Genomic DNA, 21187 nt, shown 5'->3' with positions numbered 1-21187 from the left:
CTAGAATTTTTTATTTTTTGTCCCAAGTTAGTGGAAAATGCTGATTTTTTTTTTTTTTTTTTCATACAAAGTCTCATATTCCACTAACTTGTGACAAAAAATAAAAACTTCCATGAACTCACTATGCCCATCAACGAATACCTTGGGGTCTCTTCTTTCCAAAATGGGGTCACTTGTGGGGTAGTTATACTGCCCTGGCATTCTAGGGGCCCAAATGTGTGGTAAGGAGTTTGAAATCAAATTCTGTAAAAAATGACCTGTGAAATCCGAAAGGTGCTCTTTGGAATATGGGCCCCTTTGCCCACCTAGGCTGCAAAAAAGTGTCACACATCTGGTATCCCCGTACTCAGGAGAAGGTGGGGAATGTGTTTTGGGGTGTCATTTTACATATACCCCTGCTGGGTGAGAGAAATATCTTGGCAAAAGACAACTTTTCCCATTTTTTTATACAAAGTTGGCATTTGACCAAGATATTTATCTCACCCAGCATGGGTATATGTAAAAAGACACCCCAAAACACATTCCTCAACTTCTCCTGAGTACGGCGATACCAGATGTGTGACACTTTTTTGCAGCCTAGGTGGGCAAAGAGGCCCATATTCCAAAGAGCACCTTTCGGATTTCACAGGTCATTTTTTACAGAATTTGATTTCAAACTCCTTACCACACATTCGGGCCCCTAGAATGCCAGGGCAGTATAACTACCCCACAAGTGACCCCATTTTGGAAAGAAGAGACCCCAAGGTATTCGCTGATGGGCATAGTGAGTTCATGGAAGTTTTTATTTTTTGTCACAAGTTAGTAGAATATGAGACTTTGTATGAAAAAAATAAAAAATAAAATAATCATCATTTTCCACTAACTTGTGACAAAAAATAAAAAATTCTAGGAACTTGCCATGCCCCTCACGGAATACCTTGGGGTGTCTTCTTTCCAAAATGGGGTCACTTGTGGGGTAGTTATACTGCCCTGGCATTCTAGGGGCCCGAATGTGTGGTAAGGAGTTTGAAATCAAATTCTGTAAAAAATGACCTGTGAAATCCGAAAGGTGCTCTTTGGAATATGGGCCCCTTTGCCCACCTAGGCTGCAAAAAAGTGTCACACATCTGGTATCGCCGTACTCAGGAGAAGGTGGGGAATGTGTTTTGGGGTGTCATTTTACATATACCCATGCTGGGTGAGAGAAATATCTTGGCAAAAGACAACTTTTCCCATTTTTTTATACAAAGTTGGCATTTGACCAAGATATTTATCTCACCCAGCATGGGTATATGTAAAAAGACACCCCAAAACACATTCCTCAACTTCTCCTGAATACAGAGATACCAGATGTGTGACACTTTTTGCAGCCTAGGTGGGCAAAGGGGCCCATATTCCAAAGAGCACCTTTCGGATTTCACAGTTCATTTTTTACAGAATTTGATTTCAAACTCCTTACCACACATTTGGGCCCCTAGAATGCCAGGGCAGTATAACTACCCCACAAGTGACCCCATTTTGGAAAGAAGAGACCCCAAGGTATTTCGTGATGGGCATAGTGAGTTCATAGAAGTTTTTTTTTTTGTCACAAGTTAGTGGAATATGAGACTTTGTAAGAAAAAAAAAAAAAAAAAAAAAATCATCATTTTCCGCTAACTTGTGACAAAAAATAAAAAGTTCTATGAACTCACTATGCCCATCAGCGAATACCTTAGGGTGTGTACTTTCCGAAATGGGGTCATTTGGGGGGTGTTTGTACTGTCTGGGCATTGTAGAACCTCAGGAAACATGACAGGTGCTCAGAAAGTCAGAGCTGCTTCAAAAAGCGGAAATTCACATTTTTGTACCATAGTTTGTAAACGCTATAACTTTTACCCAAACCATTTTTTTTTTACCCAAACATTTTTTTTTTATCAAAGACATGTAGAACTATAAATTTAGAACAAAATTTCTATATGGATCTCGTTTTTTTTGCAAAATTTTACAACTGAAAGTGAAAAATGTCATTTTTTTGCAAAAAAATCGTTAAATTTTGATTAATAACAAAAAAAGTAAAAATGTCAGCAGCAATAAAATACCACCAAATGAAAGCTCTATTAGTGAGAAGAAAAGGAGGTAAAATTCATTTGGGTGGTAAGTTGCATGACCGAGCAATAAACGGTGAAAGTAGTGTAGTGCAGAATTGTAAAAAAGGGCCTGGTCTTACGGATGACTACAGAAAGATGTGTAAGACCCTTCTCGATGACAAAGAGACATATGAGAGACTTGGGGGTGATCCTACAGCCGTCTATCAGAAAGATCTAATTGATATATTGCGACAGGCAAAGACTGATAATTTGATATCTGGGGATGAACTTGATTTTCTTTATAAGAAACACCCCATGGTAGCCACATTCTACAGCTTGCCTAAAGTTCATAAGGGGGGTACCCCGGTTAAAGGGCGCCCAATTGTGTCAGGCGTCAATAGCCTGACCCAAAATTTAGGAATCTATTTGGATCACATCCTGGCGCCTTTTGTGAAAGCACTGCCCTCATACCTGAGGGACACGAGTGACCTCCTTGGTCGACTAGAGGGAATCAGTCTAGAGGCGGATACATCATTAGCCTCAATTGACGTTGAGGCCCTCTATTCCTCAATACCCCACGATCTAGGTATGAGGGCAGTGCAATCATTTCTCCTCACTAGGGGACAACAGTTCTATCCACACAATGGCTTTGTCCTGCGACTGTTAAACTTTGTCCTGACGAGGAATTATTTTCTGTTTGACGGGGTCCTCTACCACCAGCTCAGGGGCACTGCGATGGGGAGTTCATGTGCCCCGTCGTATGCAAATTTGTTCCTGGGCTGGTGGGAGAGGACATTGGTCTTTGGTGACACTCCCATCATACACTCCCCATGCATCGTTACTTGGGCAAGGTTTATTGATGATGTCTTTGTTGTCTGGAAAGGGGGAGAGCGAGATTTCTGTGATTTCGTTAAAAATCTAAACGTGAATGACATCAACATGAGATTTACTTCAGTCTTTGAAAAGGACACCCTACCCTTTCTTGATATATTGATCTCAAGAGACAAGAAAGACGCACTACAAACAAGCACTTTTAGGAAACCCACCTCCACCAACTCACTCCTACACTGGAGTAGCCATCACCCCTTTCCCCTGAAGAAGGGAATACCGGTGGGACAGTACCTGCGCATTAGGAGGAACTGTTCCACCTGGGAAGCCTTTAAAGAACAGGCAAATGACTTGAGAAGTCGTTTTCGGGAGAGGGGTTACCCTGATAAAGTGCTTAAACTTGCCTTCAAGAGAGCATGTGAAAGTAAGCGAGAGGATCTCCTTCATCCGAAACCGAAAAAAACTGGGGATGGCTTTATACGCCTCATAGGCACGTTTGATGATGCCTCAAATGAAATCAAACAGATTTTGAGGAATCACTGGGAGGTCCTCCAAATCGACCCGGACATCAAAAAGGTGCTTCCTGAGCGGGTACAGGTCACATATCGTAGAGGCCTGAGCCTCAGGGACCGCCTAGTGCACAGCCACTACAGTGAGGCACGTGATCTTAAAGGGACATGGCTTCAGCGCCCGATCGGTTGCTTTCACTGTAGTGGCTGTGTGGCATGTCGATACGTTACACAGGGACGGTCATTCCGTGCTAACGTCACTGGTAAAACCTACCTAATTAAACATTTTATTAATTGTCGCACTCAAGGAGTAATCTACAGAGCGAACTGTAGATGCGGCCTTGAATATATAGGGAAGACCACCCGTGAATTGCGACGAAGAGTGGGTGAACACCTTGGTGATGTGAGGAATGACAGAGATACGTCCCTGGCAAAACATGTCAACATGATGCATGGAGGTGATGTGTCATTTTTGAAATTCATGGGAATTGAGACCGTTGTAAGACAACCCAGGGGGGGAGATTGGGACCGGAGGATTTTACAGAGAGAGACATGGTGGATCTTCCATCTTAAAACAGTTGTGCCTACGGGTCTAAACGAACAACTGTCGTTCAGTTGTTATATAGATCCATAGTGTCTCTCCCTGACAACTGGACATACTATCCGACCATATCTTCGACCTCCTGTACCCACATAACATTAACAACAAATATGAACTGTAGGATAAAATAAGCTTCCTTTATCTTTAACTTGGTTTGGCTATTTACGGAGGATGAGCCCCCCTTTTTCTTTGAAGGGGTGCGACAGCCACTGCTGGCAACGCTATTAATTTTGAGGAACTACCTTAGAAACTCCAAGATTCCACTATGTGAACTGCAAACTAGGCACACAGGTGGACACTATATTGTACTTAGGTGGTAGCAAAGGTTGGGCCAAACTTGCCCTTTGACCCGATCTTTGCACCATAACACACCCGCCTCACACATGCGCAAGAGAGAGTGTTCGCCGTAGGAACAGTTACTAGTCAGACGGCCGGTTGCTGGGTTACCTGCTTTGTTTGGATCTCGGCTTCATTAATGAAGCTGGTTAGCCGGATGATTGCCTGGCGACAGTACACGCCTCTACACACCGCATCATAGGAAGAGGTACGGTCATGTGAACTCAAGCCGAACAGCTGAGAGATCACAGGATGACGGCACGGCATGACGCTGAGGGGGCGTAGAGTAGGGGCGGGGCTACCTGGCCTTTTTAAACAACCCGCGAACGCGGCTCCATTGCCACTGCTACACGCGGGACGCCAAGGAGCACCTTCCACCTAGCGATATCTGGGAACGGTTGTCATTTAGAACTGGACAGATAAGTGTACCACGCTGACATACTTATTCATCATAGTGATTCAGTATGGCTCATATTTAGCACTGTACGGATCTTTAACCTATGCTGGGGGTTACAACTAGCATGGATCTGTTACACTGCAAACGAAATTGACACCTTGACTCATCTTTATTTATTTGTAATCTTATATGTGGTGTATTCACTATATTTGGATTCAAGTCACAGCAGTCTATGTATCTTGATAGACCGCTGCGATTTAGTGACACAGGATTGTTCATGACTCACTATCCGGTTTGTGACATATAACCGGATGGTGGTTGATATATAGTCTGGGTTTACACAGGACTCAATATCTGGAACTAGATACCATCCTGTGTCACGTGCTTTGGTTGGAAGAGGTACCCTTATATCAAGGAGCCTCTTGTATATAATTTTGTCCCCTGATGAATCAGACATCACTGAGGAAACGCGTCGGGACACTGTATCTATTCTGATTATTACCATCTATTTGTGGTTGACATTGACCAGGTTCTGCGATCCCTTACAACGGCATTGGCATCCGACCTGGAATCCAATCACTACGTCCATTTTGCCAACTTTTGTGCCCATACCCGATAGAGCAATTCATTTCATCAAAGGACCATCTATTCTGTCTATCGGGCCAAGCTGGGCAGTCCATCTTTAGGGAGGGCGAATGCAGGTATTTTGCATTAGATAGTGGTGTGACTTAGACAGACTAGGGACATCTAGGGTATAGTCCCAGCAGTGTGTCCCTCTGCCTTGGTACTCACGTACCCTTCACCCTATCTATTTCTTACGCTATCCCTGTTTATGGTTCCTTCCCGTCTCCGTCTATTTTTTCAGGAGACTAGTGTAACCAGTGGTTACGGATATATTCTCTTCTTTAGTGTCTATATTTGAGGGCCTATCTTTTTATTATTGACATAATTAAATGTTAAGTTTTAAACCAAATGAAATAAGCTACCCACAACCTGTTAATTTGTTCTTGATTAAAAGGGTTTAGCTCGTTATTTAGTGATTATAGCCTGACCCGCTGAAATACGGTTCTGTAAACTACATATAAACCTGTGGTCCTTAAGTGGTTAAGTATCTAGTAAACAAAATTCTGTACAATAAACCTGGGAAAGTGTTCTGTGTAAAGTGGCAGTCGGTGGGCTGGGTGCTCCAGGCCGAGCTTTTAGTCACTAAGTACTTTTGATGAGCTCAGGCAGACAGTTTGCCTACAGCACAGCTCATCAGCTCTGTGTTAGACCACAGACTGACATGTCCCAGTTTGCATGCTCTCAGACAGCAATTGGGGACAAATATTAGCAGTATGCTGCGAAACAATAGTGTGATTTCCAATATTGCATTCTTCTCAGCATTTCAAATGTGCAGGTCTGCCTGACAAGGCAACTGGTAGACCACCAGCTGTTGCCGTACTGCGGCTGTCTGCTGAAGGCTGCTAGGGCTGGCAGGGTAGCAGGCGGTAGCTAGCATTCCAGTTGCCACCCTGGGTTGTTGCTCACTTTTCTCAGACTCGTCAATGGAAAATTGGTCTATTTATGGAGATGTAAAGAGGCTAGTGAATCTGTCATATTGGCATATATTATGGCTGGCATGTCGCTTCTCAGTTTTCACAGAACCAGCTTGTATGTTTAATTGGTTCTCTAAAGAAAAAGACACAAATGATGCAACGTTGGGCGTTACCCTGTAAAACACGTGAAACCTTATGGGGTTTGCTAGGAGCATTGCACCCCTGTAGACATACAAAACTATGCAAAAGTCAATTAAACGGATTGTCTGCTTTTTTTTATATTGATGACCTATCCTCAGGATAGAAAAATATACAATGCAACAGCACTGTGCAAACCAAATAAAGTGCAATAATGCCATAGTAATAGAAAATATTCTGGTGCTAATGCTACGCTTATTTTGTAAAATTGAGATTCTTGGCAAATACATTTTGTACAAAATTATTTGGGCCCGTCTGCCAAACGTCAAGGCGATCTCTGTAAAACGGGAACCTAACACTAATACCTACCTGTTATGTGCCATAACGGCCACCATAAAATTCAGGGAGTGCAGGTTCCACATGCATGCTGGGTCCACTCTGCTTTCTATAATTTTTGTGCCAAAATGGCCTCCATTAGGTGCCGCACCTGAGGGGTTAACTGCCGGGTGCTGGCTATGTGATCCTGCCGCCGTCACCCGCCTCCTGTATTTGTATTAATGGGTTAATTATCATCATTGGTCGCGCAGTGGCCACAGTCCCTCCTCTCCCCGTCTCTCTTCTTATTGGCAGCAGTGGCACAGGGGGGAGGGAGAGAGTGACTCCTTCTCCCCTGTGCTGCTGAGGAGAACATGGAGCGCGCTGAGAGCAGCGCGCCATGTTCTCTGATACTAGGCTGTGCAGTAGCGCTACTGCACAGCCTAGTATTGGTAAATGTCAAATCCCGGTATCGAATCGATACCTGTACAAAAGTATCAATTGGGTATCGATAATTCGATATCCGGTGCAACCCTAATTGGCTGTATGTTTGGATTTACGGTAAATTTAAACTATTAACACTTCTGTTTTGGAAAGCATTCATTTTTTCGACACCTACCTGAAACTTTGGCACAGCACTGTAAATAATAATGAAGCTGCGGCCAGACGTCCATCCAGACACTCCATGGACTCCAGTACAGATGAACAGATAAAGGGGGGAAAAAGTGGACTGCGCCCAGCACTGACGAAGTGGGAGGTCAAGGCACGTACTCTTCTGTACTCTTCTACAAGGCAACGCGTTTTGGGACCCAACTGGTCCCTTCCTCAGACAATGCCATAATGTGTAATTGCCTGAGGAATTTACAGGCTTTTCACTTTATGTACAGGAGAGAATTTTGCCTGGAAATTTGCTACCAATGCAGATTTTGCTTGTATAGCCACCTACACATTCATGGAAACAGTAACGCATTCATCCTACTAGTGTCTTAGGATGTTCAGTATGGCTTACAGATGGCGGAGGCCTGCTGTGAGGCTCTCAACAAGTTCCACAATACTCCGACGTTGACCCCTTAGAGCTTCTAAAGACATTTAGAACAGCTCAGAGGAGACCCTGGTGACACGCAGAGGTTCTTATATTTGTATTTTGAGAACATCAGCTTTCCCTGTAATAAGATAGTATATGATGATTATATTATAATACTAGCAGAAGCACTCAACTTCGCACATGTATATTTCATTTAATGTTTTTGCTTGTCGTTAAAAGATATTGACAGTATCCAGTGTCACTATAACAGTGACATCTACAGTACCCCCCCTTAACAATGACCTCCACAGTGCCCTCCCCTTTAACATTGACCTCCACAGCGGCCTGCCCCTTTATCAGCGACCTCCACAGTACCCCGTCTCCTTAACAGTGATTTACACAATAAAACGCCCTCTTAACATTGACCTCCACAGAGCTCCGTTCCCTTAAAATGTGACCTCCACAATACAGCGCCCCCTTAACAGTGACCTCTACAGCACCCTGCCCCTTAACACTGACCTCCATAGCGGACCATCCTCTTAACTGTGACCTCCACCGTTCCCTTCCCCCTTAACAGAGACCTCCACAGCGCTCGCCCCTTTAACAGTAACCTCCACAGCATCCTCTCCCCTTAACAGTGACCTCCACAGCGGCCGCCTTTTTATTAGTTACCTCCACAGTACCCCGTCTCCTTAAAGGGATTCTGTCACCTGGATTTTAGTGACAAAGCTTTTAACATCATCACATCAGTCTGCTCGTTTTGTATTAAAATATACTAGTATTACTACCCTAAGTGTTGTCCTTTGTCTAGAAAATCGCTTTTATTAATATGGTAATTACCTGAGTAAGGAGCCCAAGGGGCTGTCCTCCCGGCCATTGGAGCCCAGACACGCCCCTTCTCCTGGAGCCCAGCACCGCCCCACTGCTAGTTTATTCACTCCTCATTGCCGGCTGGCGCATGTGCAGTGCGTCCTGTGAGGCCGATTCCAGACGCTGACATGTGTATCCACTGCGCATGCGCGAGCTTATGGCTCAGCGAACGCATTCCGTGGATACACATGTCAGCCCCTTGGGCACCTTACTCAGGTAATTACCATATTAATAAAAGCGATTTTCTAGACAAATGACAACACTTAGGGTAGTAATACTAGGCTAACGACGCCGATTTTCGCGTCGTTAGCCGGCGCATGCGCAATAGTTACTGTGATGCCGTACAAGGAATGGGCATCGCAGTGCGCATGCGCCAGCCAAAGGAATGAGTGCGCTGGCGCGGGATATCGGCAGCATAACAAGTTAGTACAAAGGCGGTCAGAGGGAAAGGATGGGCGGGCAGAGGGTAGGAAGGGGCAGGGGGACGCAATGAGAAGGCTGAGCAACCAGGGCACCTAAGAGAGTAACGCCGCCCCTGGGCACTTGCGAGCCCTCATTTGCATATCTTATAAAGATCGTTTTTGAGGGTTTGATGCCAGAGGTAACGTTTTTATTAACTGTAAGCATGCTAGGGAGCTGTGGGAAGGGTTAAAAAAGTGAAATGCTGGTGACAGACTCCGTTTAACACCGACCTCCATCCAGCAAGAATGACGCCCTTCTGCGCACCTTACTGGCTCATTTGCATACCAAATAAACTGGATTTTCAGAGGAAAAAAACATTGATTGCTGCAACAACAAAAGAAAACCCAGGAGACAACCCATTTCTAATATAAAAATAGGGAAATCTCATCAGCTGGTGCTCCCAGCTTGAAGTGATGTGTAAATGCTGGGGCGGAGGAAGCAAGCAAACGTACACTGTGTTGCCGATTACACAGTCACCGCTGTGTCATTTTTAATCCTTTTGTCTGTGCCCTTAAATCCTAGAAATCTGCAGCAGATTTCTTTCTCTGACATCTTACCTCCTGCAGTTGTATTGTAAGATAAAGTGCCCACTGTGTGCTCTGAGATTGAACGGGAAGAAGCTGTTTACGTCTTTACTAATGTTTTTAAGGAGCTTATGTAATCCTGCAGTGCAAACAGAAAGGGTTTGTCATGTTAACATGTGTTTTTCCGAACACTGTGTTGTGCCATTCCTCTGTTATTCCTGCTTGAAGTTTATGAATCAATTGCTAGCAGTCTGCAGTAAGGGCCCAACTGGGTTGTTACCAATTGGAGTGGGGGTGGCGGTTCTCTACTCAGTCAGGCGCTGTCCAATCAGTGCTGCCATTGTCAGACTGTGCAGGAACACTCTCCCGACTGCCCTTATTGCAGACTGCTGGCAATTAAATCAAAAGCTTTAGTAGGAATGGCACAATATTATAAGAATAGGTGCTCCAGGATTGTTATTACACGGGGAATGCAAGTAGTTGCCAAAACAGACATGTCAGTGGTGAAGTGGTGATGACCCATCATTGGTCCTGCCCCCTGGTGCACCAAAGACGTACCGTAATTTACACATTAATGAAAAGTTTTGTTTCTTAGGGACGGCACAGCAGAGAAAAATAAAGGATCTGTCATTTTACACAGCAGGTTCTCAACCCTACCAGGCATTATTATCCTGGTTTCATGAGAATGCTCCTGCTCACAGGTGATCTTTAACCCCTTAATGCATAATCACATGTACGTGATCAGCATTCATGGGGTGTATGGTCCAAGCTCACATGCTGAGCTCAGTCCATACTTGGCGGGTGCCAGCTGTATAATACAGCAGGCACCTGTCGGTAGTGACAGGGATCGGCGATGATGCCTACCCCTGTCATTTAACTTCTCTGATGGCACTGTTAGTAGCAGCTATGGCATCTGTGGGGTTAGACAAAGGGAAGGGGCTCCCTTTGTCCTCTGATTGGAACCCAACAGTGAAATTGCAGGTCTCTGATCAATTGGCATGATAGCCCTGGTCATGCTGAAGGTTTCCAGGCTTGTCATGGCTAACTGCCTGAGAAGCCACTTTCAGAATCCCACGGACTGCATGTGTGTGTGTGTGTGTATATGAAAAATTCAAAAAGTTGTGGCTTTTGGAAGATAGAAAGGAAAAAAACGAAAATGCAAAAATTAAAATTTGGTCTGGTCCTTAAAAGGTTAATAGTTTTGATTCAGTTTCCCTTATTAAAGTGAATGAGTACCCCAGTATAAGGGCTATCTGCAAATGGTTTGTACTGTTATGTAATCTTATGTACACCCATTCAGACAGAATGAACCAACCCTGTTCCTCCCCTCTTGGTAGGAATGGGCTGATCCTACTTCCTGATTAGGGGGAGTGTAGTCTAGTGTGTGGGGAGAGAAGAAGCAAGTTCATGTGCTCCTTCTCCTTAGGCATCAGGATCCAGAAATTAACTGATCTCTATGAAAGTTACTGCATCTGCTACAGCAAAAAAGAGAGAAAGGAAGAAGAACCTAGACTCTGCATGGCCAAGCATAGGAGTCGGCAAGGTAACCTGTGACTACAGGACTTTGCTGCTTGTGAGGGATTACAGTTAAGACACCTGTCACACTTAATCACGTCCAGACGTGCCTCTAAAGACTACAACTATAATTGCCGGATTACAATCGCTAGCCAGAGAGTCTAGCAAGATGGCATACTAAGAGTGCCATTATTTGCAAATGTGTCAACCTTCATAACTGGGAAGAGGATTTGCACAGATTGTTGGTAAATCTACTACAACTCCTATTTTGCTCTGCCTGAGAAGCCACTTTCAGAATCCCACGGTAAAAAAGAGACGTTTATTCTTGTACCTCTGGCCTGGTTTCCTGACTCCTACCACACCATACACTGGCTATTGCACTACTACACCACCTGGCAGGCACCTATACAACCACCAACATCAAAAACACCCCAAACTACCATCAGGCAGGAGCCCCCAATTACAGGGAGTGCCCCGAGGGAAAAAAGGGTGCACCCTCCTCTCACTGCACTCTTCTGAGGGAAAGCACACATCTTACAGTCAGAGCCACTACCACTCACATCCTCCGCTCCAGCTCCTCACAGGCTGTCTGCAAATCCTTTGGGTATTCATAAGTATAACTCCCACTGAAAGCCCAAAAAGTGGAGAGAACGTGCCCCAAGACCTAGTTCTACCACAGCATGAGAAGAGGTCCACAGGTATATGCCAAAAAACACACACTCCTAGGATATCACATGACGGCTATGTAACAGTCACGTGACCCGGACATCCATAGGAACAAGCCTGTGATTAGTCATTTGGCGTCAAATCTTCTAACACCTTATTAATGGGAAATCGGGCTCCAAGGCCCGGAGAGCAGTGTAGGTGACACATCTTCTTACGTCTTCACACTTACCAATTTAGAAAGGGAAGGTGCAAATTGAAGTTTAATTGAATTTGTAGTTTTAGACTAAACTGATTCATCAGTGTTCTCTGGATTCATCTCCCAAATTGTGGGGTAATTCTTTTATTAGACAGGAATTGTAAGGACGCAGTTCGGTGGAGATTGCGGAAGAAAAGGCATTTTCGTGCATATGGTAGACATTGCAGTGAGTCCACACTGACCTAGATACCCATCCCAACCATTCATGTATTTACAGGACACACAGGGAGGGGAGAGACACCCAAACCTGCTTGGGACAGTAGGCAGTGACAGGCATGGACCACCGACGTGACAATATTTATTTGAATCCTGACATTCATTCATAAATTTCTAGTAGGAATATGAGAGGATTGGCACAACATAGAGCCATAAGAACAGTTGCTCTAGAATTGTTATTGCACGTTAAATAATGAATGCGTACTCGTAGTATACATCCCCTTCAAGCTCATCATTGAAACATTGGGGGAGATCGCTGTTAGCTGACCGCTGCCGTACCGCTGATCTCCCAACTTCACCGTCAGCCCAGGGCGCTTGATTAATTCATTTGAGAGAGGGGATAAGCCTGACAGTCGCTAATCTGCCCTTGTTACAGAGGGTTGGCTTGCTGAAATTCAACATGCCCAGTATTCTCCTACCGCATCGTGACCTTTGGGGAATTGGAAGGCCTTTATACGTATCACACAGTTGACCAATCCCACCGAAACTGGAGAATTTGGACTATTGTTATCTAGTGTGTAAGTGGATGGTGAAAGAAGAGATTGCTATTACAGATTTTAGCTGATTTTAAAACCTTGTAAGGCTCCTCATTTGGTTTGTGGACAACTTGAAAAATGAAACGGCTCCTTTCATTTTCCCTGTTTATTTGACATTGCAAATAATTGCCTTTTGTTTTCTCTCTGGCAGGCATTGAAGATATAGTAGCAATAATGATCCCGGAGCCTAAAGGGAAGGAAATCGCAAGCTTAATAGAGAAGAACTTTAATGTCACGATTTACATTACAATTGGGACGCGGAACTTACAAAAATTTGTCAGCCGCACCTCAGTGGTGTTTGTTTCCATCTCCTTCATTGTCCTGATGATCATCTCTCTTGCCTGGCTAGTATTCTACTACATCCAAAGGTTCAGATACGCCAATGCCAGAGACAGAAATCAGGTGAGTAACATTTTCTTAGGGTATCCTACTCATGGTGACCTGTGCAGGTACATCTCAGCACTTTATATAGTGGTATCAAGAGATTGACCCATTTCAAAACAGGGTCAGGGGAATAGCTAGGGTGACTGCTGGGACATGTGCCAGGGGGTGTCTGCAGGCCACGTTGCATTGCCAGTTCTGGGTCCTTTTTTCTACAAGTCGGAACAGGTTGTCCTCTTTGGACAGCTCCTTTCTGTTAGATGGTTTAACTTGATGAGTGTTATTGTTGGCTACTCAAGCGGACATTTATGCAGTGGCATCCATGTAAGACATTTTGATAAAATGTATGTAGTAAGGGGGTTGTGCAGCAAAAAGGTTAGAGGGGTGTAAAATAACAGATTGAGAAGTTCTCACCTTACCGATCTCCTGCCTATTACCTGCCAAAACTGCCCGGATCCCCCCACCTATCTCTCCGATCTCCTCTCCAGCGATGTCATTTAAAAAAGAGCACGTGACCACTGCAGCCAGTCACTGAGGTCATTACTGCAGCCAGTGATTGACAAGTCTCTGACGAAACATCATCATTGGAGGCAAGAGCAGTGGACCCGGGAAATGGCAGCTCAGGAGTGGTGGGTGGTCAGTAAGGCAAGTATTACTCAGTTTATTTTATACTTTTCTAAGCTTTAGGTCACACATTTCAAGAGACTTGACAACCTATTTAAAGGGTTATTCCAGGGTTTCTTTCTTTTTTTTCTCCCCCAACATCCCCCTCCTTTGAAGGAAAGCATACCTGTTCCCGGCTGCTTAGTCATGGCTCCCTGGGTACCCTTCTGTCTTCAATGCTCTTGGATCCCACATATAAACTTCTGGCATGGACTATCCACAGTGGTGATATGCCCACCAAAACAATGGGGAGCAAGTACATATGCTTCCCTTCACAGGTCTGACAAGGAGGAAGGTGGTTAAAAAAAGAAGGAAATCATGGAATAATACTGGAGCTCAGTGATGTGCATGGTGTCTGAGATGCATGCTCCCCTACTGCTGATTGGCAGTTTTCTCCCTATACACAGTATGTCAATCATCCATGGGAGGGCTGAGGAAGCCTTAGCTCATGAATGCTCGGACTCCAGCTCTCTCTGGAGCTTTTCGCTAGTGAATTTAAAAGGTTTTTTTAGAGACTTTTATCTCTGTTCAGTGGAGGTCCAACACCGGGGAACCCCGCTGATCAGCTGTTTGAGAAGGCACAGACGCTCACTGTCCGTGTCGCACTGGGGTACCTAGGGCCCACCTGTAAAATTTATTTTGGGGCCCACCGTATGGCTACATTCAAATATAATAAATAATCTAACAAGTTTTTTTTATATAAACATAGGATGATGGAGGTGCTGTATATTGAATATATGTATGTAGTGCAGTAAGTCTAATGGGTCATGTGCCACTTGTGCAGGGGGTGGGAGACTATGGGCCCACCTTGCTCAGGGGCCCACCGGGGGATTACCCTGTAACCCTGTGGGCCAGTCCGAGCCTGCTCACAGTAGCACTGCAGTCTTCTCACGGCTTAGCCCAGGCCACGTGACGTCCCTTTCATCGGTCACATTGCCTAGCCGCAGCTCAGCCCCATTGAAGCACAGCCGATATACAATGTACAGCGCTGTGCTTGGTGAGCAGACAGAAGGTCATGGTCCCAGTTGTGGGATCCCCACTGATCAGATACTGATGACCTATTCAGAGAATTGCAATAAACAAATGTAGGAGCAGCACCACACTGTCTCACCAATGGCCCTGGATCCAACGGCCGGAACATATAGATGAATGCAAACGGTATCAGCAGCATCTCACATCATCGACTTTACACATAGCAGCAACGTTTCGCCTGATATACAGCCTTTGTCAAGCCTGTTCACATTGTATTACATCCACATATTTATGCGCCACCCCCATCCAGATTATCCAATTACAGGTACTGATTTAATCCGACCAATGAATATACACCTTTTTTCCAGCCCCTCTTTAGCCTAATATGCATCCATGTCTTACCTGAATGCCAGCCAATCACACTACAAGCCAAACCGATCGTCACATGACGTCCGACATCGCTGAACAATGTGGGTAGAACATAACATCAATTAAACCGTTCAGCGTCCCTCACTACTGTGTGCGCATGTACGCACAGCTGTCCAATCAACTACGTCATAGTCTATGTTACCTCCGATGCGTCCGTGGGTCCGTCCTCTGCTGTCGACGTCATCGGGCTGCGACAGGCGCTCCCGGCTACATCATCACAGCGCCGACGCGCAACCATCTGACCTCACAGAGGGCGGCCCGAGGTTGCCGTGGCAACCCCCAACGCCATCAGAGGCATCCAGGTGTCTACAAATGCCCCATGAACATAAACTCCAATCAGCCACCTATGTATATATACCCCAAAGTTGTAGCGATCCACACTATATAATATAGATTGAGGGACATAAACGCCAAACTACCCAAATAATTATTCCACATAATCCAGCAAGGTCAGACCCATGAGTGCGATCAGGGCACGCTATTTATGTCCCAATATCAAGAGGCACTATATATATTCATTTATATATAACCTAACATATGCCTTAATTCTGTACCGCCAAAAGTACGTGCAAGCATAATCCTCTGCTCCGCCGTCCCAGCAAGACAGAATTACCATACACCCCCCCTCAGATAATCATGGATCGGGAAAAAAAGGCCACTGTATGTAAAAACAATATACAAAATTGTACCCCCACAAAGACATTACACAACAGCATCTCAATCAATGGTGGAAACATTGAACTCAGTGTTTAATCCATAGGGTTGAAGTAACTTCAAAGTATGTATCCATTTGAGTTCTTTTTTCCTCAGAATCTTATTTTTGTCACCCCCCCCCCCTTCTAAGATATCCTACACTATCTATTGCCCGAAAATGTAATTGATTTATAGAGTGTCCACACTCAATAAAGTGCTTTTCAGAGAATTGGTCATCAGTATAAGGGTCCATTCACACGTCCGTGTGTGTTTTGCGGATCCGCAAAACATGGACATCGGCGATGTGCGTTCCGCATTTTGCGGACCACACATCGCCGGCATTCTCATAGAAAATGCCTCTACTTGTCCGCAATTGCGGACAAGAATAGGACATGTTCTATTTTTTTCGGGATCGGAAGTGCGGATCGATGTGCTGCCCCATAGAAATGAATGGGTCCGCAATTCCATTCCGCAAAATGCGGAACGAAATTGCGGACGTGTGAATGGACCCTAAAAGTCTCAGAAGACCCCTTTCAGAAAACTACAGCACAGAAATAGCAGGTGAGTGCATATGAATCACGGTCCTTGTCGACCGTTTATGCTGCCCTCAGATAGGGCATTATAAAGCTGGTGACCGATTCCCTTTTCGAGGACGTATTCATCATTGGAGTCCATTCTTATGTAACATGCTCTGCTATACGCCTCTTTCCATGGACAGCTGTAAAGTTAAACTTTCAACCAGATGTGGATTCTGCCATAAAATCTCTTTCCCCCCCAGGTATCACGCTGAAAACATCGCGGCCAGCGTCATTAAACAGTGGGAAGAAAACATTTTTCCTGTAATTTTTAAAACCGAAATAGTTGTAGTAATGTCTGTAGGAGTTTAGGCACAAGGGCCCTGTGTTCTGTTGACGTGGAGGTACAAGGCTCGGTCTATGAGGGACTGTTTTTAATCGCACACAGCTTTGTGGCTTCGTAAATTTAGTAACGTATGTTGGGCAGCGAAACCTCAATCTTAACACATTGACTCTTTCACTGAGGAAGAAAATATTTGTGCTGTTTGGGGGTGGAGATGTTTATGGAGTACCAACAGGAATTAATATCAGGAAAAAAAATATTTTGCAAATATATCAGAAAATATGGCTATGAAAATCTTATATTAAATAATTATTTTTGTTAAGGTGTTTCCCTAAAAATGGGGTGTGACCAAGAAAATATTGAGACGTATGTAACGTCCCATTTCCTGCTACACAAGCCAACCTGTCATGTCTCTTTCTTCTTTAGTTCAATTGCTACAATTTTAGGAAATGGTTGATCCTAGGTAATATGATTCTAAATCACAGTCGTCAGAAACTTTGGTGACATCAGAAGTGGGATTTCTCTGTGTCTCCGGTCATGAAAATGATGCAGTCAACACAGAACAATTGAAAATGAGAGGAACTGTTAAAGGGACCTGTCACCATGAAGATGCAATGTAAGCTTCAGGCAGCATGTTATAGAGCAGGAGGAGCTGAGCAGATAAAGATTCAGTATTACTTGCATTTCATTCATTTAAATTCCTGGGCTTTGGCCCTATCAGTGATGACAGCCTTCTCTCTATGACTCTGTATACAGAGAGAGCTGCCAATCACTGATAGGACCGCCTCCTTAAATCAAAATCTCAGAAAGTTTTACTGACTCTTTTCCCATAAAACAAGTTAATAGAAGGGGTCCTCTATTTAGGGTCCTCCTGTCTTAGCCAGAGTGGAGAAGCCTTAGAAAGAGCAACTCTCAATCTAGAGGACCTGTCGTGTCCTGTGTAATGCTTTAACCCGTTCGCTACCAGCGCCGTAGCTGTACGGCGCTGCGAATTAGGAACAAAATACCAACGCAGTACTGCTAAGGGGCGGTGTTCACCCGGTCCCTGAGCAAAAATCGCTCGGTGACCGGGTTACGATGGCTGCTCAGGACAGCAGGCAGCCATCTTCCCTAAGGGTACAGGGATGTTTTTCGCCCCCCTGCAACATTGATCGCTGTGATTAGCCGATTTCTGCAGACCGGCCAATCGCAGCTCCGGTTGATTTTTCATTCATCCAGGAAGCTGCAGGGGGGTAGAATAGGGTTTGTACAGGGGTGACTGGTGCTGAACTTGTCAGCACCTGTCCCCCCTGGGTCAGTGTTTGGTGTCCCCTGCCAGTGCTGCTATTGGCTGGAACAACGCTCCAGCCAATGGCAGCGCTACAGCTGCACAGGAAAGGGCTGAACTTCCCTGCATGCAGCCATTCTAGCTGGTGACTGCATGCAGACAGGTTCTGTGCCTCTCTGTGCTGCTGGTTAGCTTGCTGGAACTTGTGGTGCGCCACCACTGCGACTTCAACTGTTCCTGTAAAGAAGAAGAACATCTGGAACTGCTGCAGTGATTTTTTTTTTTTTCCATTTGCAGCAGTTCTAGATCCCTAAACCACCCTCCGTCTCTTCCCGTCCCCCCTCCCTTCCCCTGTCCTTCTTTTTTTACGGACGCCATTTGGACCATGCATTTTTGTTTTTTTATTCTTTTTTTTACAATGTTCCAGCTCTGCACCACTTTTTCTGCATGCGAGCTGTGACCACCATGTGCTGTTCAGTGCATACCTGCCTGATCAGCACCTGGGGATTATTTTTTACGCTTTTTTTTTCCCCCCCCACATCTGTGTTCATTTTTTTGTCAATATATCCTTTTTTGGGGGGTCAAAAAGAAGACACTGTAGTTAGGGGTTTATATAAATCAAATGGGTTCTGCACTTTCATTTAACTGATTATCTATCCTCTGGATAGATCATCAGCTTCTGATCGGCCGGGGTCCGATACCCTGGACCCCCGCCGATCAGCTGTTTGAGAAGGCAGCGGCGCTCCAGCAGCGCCCCGGCCTTCTCACTGTTTACCGCCGGGCCACCCGCCCACTGACGTCACGACTAGTATCAACTAGCGTGGGCGGAGCTAAGTTCCATTCAAGTGAACAGAGCTTAGCTCTGCCCACACTAGTTGATACAAGTCGTGACGTCAGTGGGCGGGCGGCCCGGCGGTAAACAGTGAGAAGGCCGCGGCGCTGCTGGAGCGCCGCTGCCTTCTCAAACAGCTGATCGGCGGGGGTCCCAGGTGTCGGACCCCGGCCGATCATAAGCTGATGATCTATCCAGAGGATAGATCATCAGTTAAATGAAAGTGCAGAACCCCTTTAATGTAGAGTTCTATATATATACACTGAACAAAAATATAAACGCAACACTTTCGGTTTTACTCCCATTTTACATGAGCTGAACTCAAAGATCTGAAACATTTTCTGCATACACAAAAGACCAATTACTCTCAAATATTGTTCGCAAATCTGTCTAAATCTGTGTTAGTGAGCACTTCTCCTTTGCCGAGATAATCCATCCCACCTCACAGGTGTGGCATATCAAGGTGCTGATTAGACAGTATGAATATTGCACAGGTGTGCCTTAGACAGCCCACAATAAAAGGCCACTCTGAAATGGCAGTTTGATCACACAGCACAATGTCACAGATGTCGCAATGTTTGAGGAAGCGTGCAATTGTCATGCTGACTGCAGGAATGTCCACCAGAGCTGTTGCCTGTGCAATGAATGTTCATTTCTCTACCATAAGCTGTCTCCAAAGGCGTTTCAGAGAATTTGGCAGTACATCCAACCGGCCTCACAACCGCAGACCATGTGTAACCACACCAGCCTAGAATATTCTGCTACTTCGCACAGCTATTGAAGAGAAGTGGACCAACATTCCACAGGCCACAATCAACAACCTGATCAACTCTGGCCTTTTATTGTGGGCAGTCTAAGGCACACCTGTGCAATATTCATGCTGTCTAATCAGCACCTTGATATGCCACACCTGTGAGGTGGGATGGATTATCTCGGCAAAGGAGAAGTGCTCACTAACACAGATTTAGACAGATTTGTGAACAATATTTGAGAATAATGGTTTTTTTGTGTATGTAGAAAATGTTTCAGATCTTTGAGTTCAGCTCATGCAAAATGGGAGCAAAACCAAAAGCGTTGCGTTTATATTTTTGTTCAGTGTATATAGATAGAAGTAAAATGTTTAGCCAGTGTTCACTTTTTAACCACTGTAGTGAATTTTTATACTACAGTTTTTGCACGCACGCACGATCTGTGTGCGTGCGTGCTGCAGAGCACCGATAACTAGTGTGCTCATTTACATCTGCACATTTTAATTATATCTCAATTTCAGTTAGTGTCAGTTTAGGATTTTGCATGAACGCAACATCTGCATGCGTGCATTTTGCAACCACTGAGCACTGATCAGTTTTTCTCCTAAATTTATTTTCCAATTTATTACAAGCCCCTTCACGTGTGAAAGCACCTCATACACACCCCACACTAAATAAAGTTTTACGCATATTACACATTACACCCCAATAAAATAAAAATGGCCCGTCCGTCCCAACTAGTTTATTCAGCTAAAGAGGCATACGCATATCTTTCCTCTGATACTGAGTCGACCAGTGAGGGAGAAGAGGATGCCACTTCCCTCTACTCCTCATCATCATCATGTGATGAGGGACCCTCTAGAAGGCGCCCCAGGGTAGTAGCGGAGACAGACCCCCAGAGTGACCCCATATAGACCGCACCCCCTGACGGGTATGAGCCCCAAATTCCTGAGTTTGTGGGCAGCTCAGGAATTCAGATAGTGCGGGCTTCACTGAAATATAATTTTTTTTAAAATCTTTTTCTCTGAAGATTTAATACATTTGATGGCAACCCAAACAAATTTATACGCCCAGCAATTTTTTTCCCAGAACCCCACATTTCCCTATGCTAGACCTCTAGGTTGGACCCCAGTAAATGCAGCAGAGATGATGACCTTTTGGGGGCTCTTGCTGCATATGGGTGTTGTTATAAAACCAAAGATCAGTATTGGAGTGTGGATGTCTTGTACCACACTCTAATTTACAGTAGTGCCATGGCCTGTAATCGATTCCAAGCAATCCTGAAATTTTTGAATTACAACGATAATGCACAGTGCCCACCCCAGAATGACCCCGCATTTGACCGTCTGTACAAAATTAGGCCCATCATTGACCACTTCAACGCTAAGTTTTCAGAAATGTACACCCCAGAAAAAAAATTCTGCGTAGACGAATCCCTATTACTTTTCAAAGGGAGGATAAGATTCCGCCAGTACCTACCCAGCAAGCGGGCAGTTTATGGCATAGAAATGTATAAAATCTGTGAGAGTTCTGGGTACTCTTACAAGTTCCGGGTTTACGAAGGGGA

At 44.8% G+C, this 21187-nt stretch overlaps 1 protein-coding gene across 1 annotated transcript in view; it reads left to right on the top strand.

Annotated features, from left to right (window-relative positions):
* The window catches only part of RNF150 (ring finger protein 150), a 208867-nt gene that overhangs the window by 93608 nt on the left and 94072 nt on the right, over positions 1-21187 (top strand). The window contains exon 2 of the mRNA XM_040418484.1: positions 12928-13178. Within this exon, the coding sequence (XP_040274418.1) occupies positions 12928-13178 (251 nt within the window). The remainder of the gene's footprint in view (positions 1-12927; positions 13179-21187) is intronic.

Source organism: Bufo bufo, chromosome 2 (genome assembly GCF_905171765.1).
Source record: "Bufo bufo chromosome 2, aBufBuf1.1, whole genome shotgun sequence".
Taxonomy (NCBI): domain Eukaryota; kingdom Metazoa; phylum Chordata; class Amphibia; order Anura; family Bufonidae; genus Bufo; species Bufo bufo.
Note: the sequence above shows the minus strand (reverse complement) of the source record. Positions and strands in the feature narration are given on the sequence as shown.